Here is a 9,540-nt window from a genome sequence, read left to right as displayed (position 1 = left end):
TTCCAAACAAGATAACAAAACAAATCCATTGCCTTTCCTCCTCCCCCTTGCATTCCTTCCTCCTCCATTTCTATACCCCAAGGCCAAAACCCCCCCAGTACTCCCGCCTTCTCTGCTCTCTCAAGCGTAACAGAAATGGCAATTTCATCGACGGCAGCAGCAGCAGCCACTTCTTCAAAGCTTAGATACCCCTACGCCTCCCCTCTCTCGACTCACTCCGCAACCTCCACAGCCAGTTTCTCCGCAAAATCTACAAAACTGACCCCAACCCATCTCTCATCTTCCTTCCTCCCGCCTTTCCTCGCCACTACCGCCACCAGCACCGTCATCCGCCGCCGTGGAGGGGCTCTCACCGTAAAAGCCGCTCGTGGCAAATTCGAGCGGAAAAAACCCCACGTCAACATCGGCACCATTGGCCATGTCGACCACGGAAAAACCACCTTAACCGCGGCTCTAACCATGGCCTTAGCTGCCATGGGTAACAGTGCCCCTAAGAAATATGACGAAATCGATGCCGCCCCAGAAGAGCGTGCTCGTGGTATCACCATTAACACCGCCACCGTGGAATACGAAACCGAGAACCGCCATTACGCCCATGTGGACTGCCCGGGGCACGCTGATTATGTCAAAAACATGATTACCGGAGCTGCCCAAATGGACGGCGCAATCTTGGTCGTTTCCGGAGCCGATGGACCCATGCCCCAGACGAAAGAGCATATCTTGTTGGCTAAACAAGTTGGTGTTCCAAACATGGTTGTGTTTTTGAACAAGCAAGACCAGGTTGACGATGAAGAGCTTTTGCAATTGGTCGAATTGGAGGTGCGTGAATTGCTTTCAAGTTATGAATTTCCTGGTGATGATGTGCCTATTATTGCGGGCTCTGCCCTTTTAGCTTTAGAAGCTTTGATGGCTAATCCGAGTGTTAAGAGAGGTGAAAACCCATGGGTTGATAAGATTTATGAACTTATGGATTCTGTTGATAGTTATATTCCTATTCCCCAAAGGCAAACTGATTTGCCTTTCTTGTTAGCTGTTGAGGATGTATTTTCCATCACGGGTCGTGGTACTGTTGCCACTGGTCGTGTTGAGAGAGGTACTATAAAGACTGCAGAGACTGTTGATATAGTTGGGTTGAGGGAAACAAGAAACGTTACAGTTACTGGTGTGGAAATGTTTCAAAAGACATTAGATGAGGCTATGGCTGGTGATAATGTTGGGTTGTTGCTTAGAGGTGTTCAAAAGGCTGATATCCAGAGAGGGATGGTTCTGGCTAAACCAGGAACAATTACTCCGCATACTAAGTTCTCCGCAATTGTTTATGTGTTGAAGAAGGAAGAGGGTGGTAGGCATTCTCCATTTTTCGCGGGTTATAGACCTCAGTTTTACATGAGGACTACTGATGTGACTGGGAAGGTAGCTTCGATTATGAATGATAAGGATGAGGAGTCTAAGATGGTTATGCCTGGTGACCGTGTAAAGATGGTTGTTGAGCTTATTATGCCTGTGGCTTGTGAGCAAGGGATGAGGTTTGCTATCAGAGAAGGAGGGAAGACTGTTGGAGCCGGTGTTATTCAGTCTATCATCGAGTGATTTTAGGAAACTGACATTGCAGGAAATGTTACTTGCTTTTTGAGTGATGTCAAAAACTTTTATATGTCAAGGTTATGCAATTAGTTCACCATTTTTAGGACATCTTTGATTCCAATTTCATATATTTTGCAGTTTTGTACTTCTTTTGCTTCAGACTCATGTCTAATCTAGTTGGATAATATTCATGTCATAATTCAATGTGATCTTATTTTTCTCTGTTGCTTCTGCTGTTATTGTGCTAATTCTTAGAGCTTTTGCTCGCTTTAGAAAATGTCATGTTCTTCAGGTGGTTAACACACATCAATACTCTAAAGGAATCATTGTTCTTCAAGGCTGTTTTTCTGTGTCAATGAAACTTTCATACAGCATTGTCAATTTAATCTGATAATTGTTTTGGTCCACTTAAATTGTAATTTGTAGCTCTTCGTGGCAACTATAATTTTTTGTGATTCTAGGTAACCATCTTATCTAGTGTTTCTCCTGCAAAATCTTGCATTGATGGTTTGGGAAATGCATACTCTTCTTTTAGTCAGTTTCCAACAAGTTCAACTTGCTTCATAGTTAGTAAGTTCAGTTTTGTAATAGTAGGTGTATTATAGATATTGATTGCTGAATATTTGGACCAAAGCAAAGACAAAGTATACCTCTATTGGTGATTGAATTGGCTTACCACATTTTGAAAACTCTTGCTTATTACCTCGCAAGCTTGTAACTTCTTATCATCTTTATCATGAAGAATTTTCTCTTTGCTAGTTTCATGAGTAGAGCTACCAGAAAGAATTAGTACTTGTAGATTAAACAAGGTTTGTCAATCTTGCCTGCCTTTGAAAATGATCCCTTGGAATAATGGCTGTTATTGTCAAGCTACTAGTTTAGCACAGTGGTACATGTTACTCACTCTTCTGTACCAACCTTTTCCACCTATCCCCTTTTCCCATTTTGGGACAGCATCTTTCTGGAGTATAATCATGCATGTCTGCACAAGTTGAACTAGGATTCATAAGACAAGTTGCAGTGGATATGTAGATTGGTGTGCCATGAGGTAGACTCTGGATTTTGTCATCCAGGGACCCAGGAGATGGATGTTACTGCTAAATCTAGATGTGAAAAAGGATATGCTCTGCATTTTCCATGAAGGGCATTTCGAAGGAGTTTATGTCAAGGCCAATGCTACTCAAGACTCGAGGTAAATGACCTTTGGCACAGGGATGTCAACAACGGTCAGAGGTATCCCTTATGACACGTTAGGTTCGCACAATGAAATAGAATAGAATAGAATGGTTATCATGTTATTTGGTTCATGAGATGAAATATGATAAGAATTGTTATTATAATTTATTTTGATGGTTGGTTGATAATAATAGTTTTGGAAAAGTTTAAGAATAAATGAAAAAATGACAAAATTATTTTTTATTATAATTTAGTAAATTAGATAAAATTATTTATTATTATAATTTAATAATATTTTTTCTTTTTTAATTTTTTAATTTTATTTTCATTATAAATTTAAAATATTAATAATTCATTATTAAATTATTAATATGATTTTTTACTTCAATTTCTCTTTATTTTTTCTCTATTTGTAGTTTCATTTTTTAATCTTTTAATTTCTATTTTCATAAAAAATTTAAACATTAATAATTTATTATTAAATTATTAATATATTTTTTAATTTTAATTTCTTTTTACTTTTTCTTTATTTTTATTTATATTTGTATATTGTAATTATTTTCAATAAATAAGGACATTTTTGTCCAATAAATTTTTGACTCTATTCCATAGTCATGGAAGAGCCTTTGACATGGAGAGGTGGGGAATGGCTAAACCAAGATTTTGGAGAATTATTGTTCCTCGGAACCTCAAAAACCAACGAAACAAAAGAATAAAAATGAGAAAGGAATAAAGGGGAATGACTTTGCTATTTCCCATACCAAATGTATCATTAGTTCTATTTGAATTTTATTATTAATGAAAATTAAATTAATAATTTTAAGTTATTAAATTAAAATTTAAAATCATTATTAGAATAATTAATAAATTTAAGTAAGCATTACATTAATTATAAAAAGTTTATAAATAAAAAATAATATTTGTAAAATTAATATTTAATATTAAAATTTATTATTTATAATTGAATTCAAGTAGTGGGTAAGACCATTATTTGAATCCTATTTGAAATCGATTATAAAAAATCTTAATTTTATTTAATCAAATATGATAATACAGGATAATTGGCACTTGAAATAATGTCTTTGTTATTAGACTTGACCATGTTGGATACGATACAAGAAGACATTGAGTTAAATAAATTTGAATTTAATCTTATCGTATTTCGTGTTTTAATTGTGTCAGACATAATTAACACGTTTAATTAATCGTATTATCGTGTTTAAACGCGTATAAATGACACGTTTAATGTTAATGATGAATTTTATTAATATGATAATGAATTTTATATATGTTATTTATTTTAGATTTTATTATATTTGATGTTATTATTATTTGTTTTAATTGTTTTTATAATTATTAATTTTAAATTTGAATAATAAAATTATATTTTAATATAAAATATTTTAAGTTGATCTGGTTAAACGTATTAAAAAAATTATGTTAATCGTTTAATCATGTTTATTAATTGTGTTGTGTGAAAAATTTTAATATATTTAATAAACGAATAATTATTCTTGTGTTCGTATTTAGTTTTATCATGTTTCGTATCTTAATAATGTTAACACGATTAAGCCACGAAAATACGAATTGTCAAGTTTACTTATTACTAGATAAAATCCCAATTAAATAAAATAAAAAAATAAAAACTTAATTAGGTACAAATCAAAGAAACAGGGTTTTGAGTATAATAAAAAATATAAAGATTTAATTGCAAAAACACATATAATTGAAGAGTGTTTATTGTTATTTAAGCCCAAAGAAAAATAGGAACTTGGCCTGGGGAGAAAGACACCATAACAATTGCTTATCTCCAGCTTAGGCCCATGCAGAAAGCCAGAACTAAGATATGGGCTTTACGGCCCATTCCAGTACACCCCCTTAAGGCCTTTCTCAGTTTGCGTTTCATTTGATTGTTGAAGAAAATCTGATTTCCAACATAAGCTCTTTATTAAGTTTATCTCTGCTAGATTGTAGGCAAAAAGGGTTAATGGTAGGAGAATCCTTTTTGACAGCAAAAGAAGGCTGGAGAATAGAGCAAAAGGAAATGACTCAGGAAACATTAAAAAGACATTAACTCAGCTTTTAAAACTTAAAAATAGAGTATGTTTCTACACTCCTTATAAAGCTGTGGCCTTTCAATGGCTACAAATATTTGTTTGACTATATAGGCATTATACATACATTCGTACATACATACATACATCGCTTTTTGATGAACAGACCATGTTGCGTTTCACGAGCCGTTCCTCCCAGATAATACCAATTATGATGATCGACCTCCTAGAACCATCACCAGTGCTAAAAACCCAGTGTTGATTAACACAGCCAGGTGAGCTGCAAGCCAGCAACAGATATCAACAAAGACTTTGTTCCTGTGTAATAGTTTGAGATTCATAGGGACTAGATGAGAACCTTAGAAGATGGTTGACATGACCAACTGTAGAACAAATGCGGCTTTTTGCCTTCTCTCTTCTGTATTCTGTTCATGATCCTTGTCCAAAAAAGGTAGTTCAGTTCTGCACAAAAAGGAAACAATCAATGACATTTAAAAATGCGTCTTAACCAGATCCCCGCATTAGAGCTGGCGAATTCCACCAACATCAGAAAACAATAGAACTGGAAATTGCAGTAAGCTGAAAGAGAAACTGACTGAAATATGTACATTTTGCTCTTTCATACTTTTGGGACAACCTTTCAGAACATGAGGGTCAGAATTTATTTACTTCAAAATAAATGGACATAAATTAGAGCAAATTTTCATTTCATACAGAGAAACTATAACTCGTATAATACTTTCTTCAAGTTGTAAAAATTGACATTTGTCAGTACATCAAACCACACTATTGTCTGACCTGTATGAAGATTATCTTGATTAGAAACCTCGACTCTGGGACATTATTCACTGGGTCAAAGAAACATGGTCCTAGTCACTAGGAAGATTATCCTTGCCTTGATTCAAGGAGAAGAAGCAAAGCAGAATAGTAAGGCACGATACCCTTGAAAAACTTTGGAAATTGAGTAGAAGACTGTCACAAAAAAGTAAGACCTGAAGACTGAGGTTCCTGAAGTAGGCTTCTCTAGATAGGGTTCCATAGGTGTCTAAAGCAGGGAACGGAGAATGTTTAAAGATTTGCTCAAGAACAGGGACTTTCAGTGGGTGAAATGAAACAGACATTTATGAAGTCTTCTTAAAAACAACACAGGGTTATGCTGGATAGAGTTCTAGAAGAATTCACGAAACATCAGGATGACCTCCATGGATATCAGAAGGAAGGAAGCTAAAATCATCTGTTTGTTTATTTGCTTAAACCATCAAAGACACAGACAGATCAAGCTCTATAACTAAGCAAAAGGCACTTTAAATTCTTACCTTTTCTGCCTAACCTTTGTTCAAATACTAAGGTAATTTACATGCCCACCCTAACACATGAGGAATCGTGGCTTTTGTATTTTCAGGTATGCAACTATCCTTTGTTTCTAATTTCAGATATGGACAAAACTAATTCCACAGACATGCAACATTCATAAATATCAATTCTGCAATAATCAATCAGACAGTTCTATATTATATGGAATCTAACTTTAGAGGGCACACAATTAAGTTATCAAAACAAAAAACAATTTACCTCAAGTGTGATAATAGGTTCTAATATGCTTTTACTACCTTACAGTTGCAGAATTTATATCCACAATTTTACTGATAAATAAGGAATTTAACTCATCTAAATCGACTAGAGTATGTCATGCAAGGCTGAGGGTCATTAATGACTTCTAGGCAGCAACATAGGTCATTAAAATTTTTAGATTTTTAACATGCGGTTTCCTTCTAAATAGATCCTCTTTTACTAAAAGTTAGCAGTCATATAATGTGTAATCGCACAATGTAAAAGCCCCATTCAATGAGTATACCTTTTCAAATTAGAAGTAACAGAAGTTTCACCGTCAGAGCATTTATCTCGCAAAATATCCTTAGTGTCTGAAACAGGTGCATTACAGAGAAAAGGAGAAAGGATCAGATCAGGTGCAGATTCATGTGCATTATCCCTATCGCCAGTTGAGGAACCAATAAATAAGCTCAGTTCCCTGCTAAGTGTAGCAGGAGTACCAGGCCAGCAGCCAGACTTTTGGGATTTTCTCCTTCGCTGAAAAGCATAAAGATAATTCCAGGTAAGCTCAAAGCACAAAAACATGCTCAAACATGCTACAAACTATATTTAACACATTAAGATCCAAAATGGGGAACAACCTTTAATGAACTAGCGTGTTGCACTATGAAATGTCCAATCACATCTTTACCAAGATTTGCTGCACATAGAGGACAAACCTGAAATAATCGTCAAATTATAATTTTAGTTGTAAGCAGCATTTGCAGAATCATAATGCCTTATATTTAAATCAGTTATATGTTCAACATTTAACTTCAATTTTAACCATTGCCAGCAATCGAAATGAGAAGGAAATAAGCTAATTTACAATCTTTGACAACTTATTATTAATAATTTAAAGCCAAATTAATTAGGATTCCAGTCAATCAGTGACAGGCGCAGCTAAGAAACAAAATACACAATTATATACAAGGTACTCAAGATAAGAACATCAGACAAGACGAAGAAAATACCGAATTTTTCATGTCAAAGCAGTGTTCTTCCTGCAAATGATTACAGAGAGCATGAATCTCAATTTCCACGTAACAGAAGGGGCATGGAAAGCATGCTCTTGTATCTTCATCTCCATCAAAATCATCATAATGTCCATCTGCTTCTCATATTAAATAATAAAAAAAGATGTCATATTAGGAATACATTCAAGAAACTAAAAAGAAAAGCTGAGCAGTGAAACAAAATGGGCAAACTTTGAAACAAAGACAAATATGGCCCAACCAGAATCCTGGAGAGAAAGGATGGTAAGAAAGGCAGAGAATGAAGGAAACAAAAAAGGAACCCATTACATTTTTCGAAATCGGTCTTCCTAAACATTTTTAGAGTTTATCCAGACACCAAGCATTTCGTGGCCTTAATTTGTATATGCGACAAGACAGACCAGATACCACCAATATTACCAAATTCCAAGCAAGGGAAAATTTAGATTAAAAACACCCACCTTATTGGAGATAAGAAAATTGGCAGTGCTACAATAGAGTACAAAAGAATTCAGATGTTCCTTGTTATCATTTAACAAGAGAAGATTCAAACAGCCAGCCCAATAAGCAAGAACCCGTAAGCTCATGAATCCAAAATTCTGTACATCTTACCTTCATCACAATTACTTTCATAATCCAACTCCCCATCTTCAGTTTCATCTTCACATTCATCTTCACATGTTCCATACAAGACACCACAATCAGATTCTTTCCTACACTCCTGCTGATTATCTAGTTGGGAGATATGTAATGACTTAACAGAAAAAGACAGGGAATTTGCATTCAATATCAATGCCTTAAGCTTATCCAAAATATTTTGAAAATCCAAGGTTTGCTTCTGAATGGTCTCCAGTACTTGATTACGCTTAGAGCATTCATCTTCAGTGTAAGTAGTCATCCTTGTGAAAGCCCCCAAAATGCTAAACTTTCTTTGTTTTTCTTCTCCTTAATGTCCATTATATCTGGACTCTTTAGAAACCCTAAGTGGCCAGCTCTCTAGGAATAAGTATTTAAGGACTTTCCAAGTTTACGGGATTGCTAATTATGGAAGGACACCTAAATAAGAAATGACAATAAAATAAAACATGAAATTCACTCATTAACGCCTGAAATCACACTTTTTTCTTCTATACTACTACTAAATTAAGGGAGAAAATTTATACTTTGAAAAACAAAAGTTTCAAGAACATAAGAAAATAAATGAAACCCATCATTCAGAAGTACCAAGAGAACCCCAAGGTCCTATAATCAAGTACAAATCTAAGTTCAGACAATCCCAACAGAATCTAATCAAAATCTTGAAGACCCAGTTCCTGAAAACTCTCAAAAAGCCTCTTACTTGCAAGAAACAACAAAAGAAACAAATCCATATGGCAATACCATAACAAAAACATGTCCTTTTTGTAAGGAAAAAGAAAGGAAAACATTAGAAAACCCAGAAGGAGAAAGTCATACTATAATCAAATTCAGTACCAGAGTTGAGACGAGCAGCACGAACTACAGAGAGATGCTTGGAAGAGTGAACTTTAGATGGCCAGAGGTCAACGTCCATTGTCTTACGTCAGCTTTCCGGTGGCTTAACTATACGTCAGCGTTTCCAGCAAGTAGAGAGAAGGAGAGGGAGAGAGAGGAAAGAAAAGCTTCCCTCTTTCCTTTTGCTTATGCAAATTTTCTCTCTCTTCTTTACTTACCCAGTATTTGCAAGAGGGTTTGTTTGCTTTGGGTGATGGGTTATGATGATGGATGTGCTTCTTCTGCTCTTCATTGTCTGACATTGTGGAAAGCTGTTCCGACATCGAAAAGCCACTTGGTGGATGACTGACACGTGGCATTCTCATTATTTCTTTATTTTGGTAAAATTCTTCCATTTTTTTAATGTTTCATTGAAAAATAATTTATTATAAAGTTTTTGTCACATTTTACATTTGTGAGTAAAGTATAAAAGAGAGATTGTTCTCAAGTGACAGCAAACTTCTGCTTTATAACTAGGCCAACTTTTTTATTAAAAATGATAATAAATATTTTTTAATCGTCTCGAGTCAAATAAGACACGAGTATCATCTCTTATATACTTGATATTCGAATTCGATTATATTAATATTTGAATATTATTAAGCGCGATTATCCAATCCCCATATATT

At 34.8% G+C, this 9,540-nt stretch overlaps 2 protein-coding genes across 9 annotated transcripts; one reads left to right on the top strand and one right to left on the bottom strand.

Moving 5' to 3' along the window:
- Nucleotides 1-1,813, top strand: RABE1B (RAB GTPase homolog E1B). The gene has a single exon (XM_018117747.2). It carries the CDS (start codon nt 136-138, stop codon nt 1,588-1,590), a length of 1,455 nt encoding a protein of 484 aa, XP_017973236.2. The 5' UTR covers nt 1-135; the 3' UTR covers nt 1,591-1,813.
- A 3,006-nt stretch (nt 1,814-4,819) lies between these two features.
- Nucleotides 4,820-9,152, bottom strand: LOC18604038 (protein DEHYDRATION-INDUCED 19 homolog 6-like). 8 transcript variants are annotated; one of them, XM_088805005.1, is made up of 7 exons: nt 8,855-9,152; nt 8,012-8,071; nt 7,379-7,518; nt 7,007-7,084; nt 6,670-6,902; nt 5,173-5,276; nt 4,820-5,094 (listed from the first exon to the last, which is right to left on the bottom strand). In XM_088805005.1, the coding sequence occupies exons 1-6, from the start codon at nt 8,949-8,951 to the stop codon at nt 5,174-5,176; spliced, it is 711 nt and encodes a 236-aa protein (XP_088661131.1). In that variant the 5' UTR covers nt 8,952-9,152; the 3' UTR covers nt 4,820-5,094; nt 5,173. The 8 variants fall into 8 exon arrangements, with proteins under 8 accessions (XP_088661131.1, XP_017973949.2, XP_088661132.1 ...); XM_018118460.2 differs by having other exon boundaries at nt 7,379-7,515; XM_088805006.1 differs by having other exon boundaries at nt 8,873-9,151.
- Nucleotides 9,153-9,540: the final 388 nt, after the last annotated feature.

This window comes from Theobroma cacao, chromosome 3, assembly GCF_053813885.1.
Source record: "Theobroma cacao isolate CCN51 chromosome 3, ASM5381388v1, whole genome shotgun sequence".
In the NCBI taxonomy this organism is placed as follows: Eukaryota; Viridiplantae; Streptophyta; class Magnoliopsida; order Malvales; family Malvaceae; genus Theobroma; species Theobroma cacao.
This window is presented reverse-complemented; position numbering and strand designations above follow the sequence as displayed.

Coding starts and splice junctions, on each gene's coding strand:
- RABE1B (XM_018117747.2), top strand. CDS start 136: ATGGCAATTTCATCGACGGCAGCAGCAGCAGCCACTTCTTCAAAGCTT.
- LOC18604038 (XM_088805005.1), bottom strand. CDS start 8,951: ATGGACGTTGACCTCTGGCCATCTAAAGTTCACTCTTCCAAGCATCTC. Junction 8,072..8,854: donor TGGTACTGAATTTGATTATA/GTATGACTTTCT, acceptor GAACATGTGAAG/ATGAATGTGAAGATGAAACT. Junction 6,903..7,006: donor AACACGCTAGTTCATTAAAG/GTTGTTCCCCAT, acceptor TATGCTTTTCAG/CGAAGGAGAAAATCCCAAAA.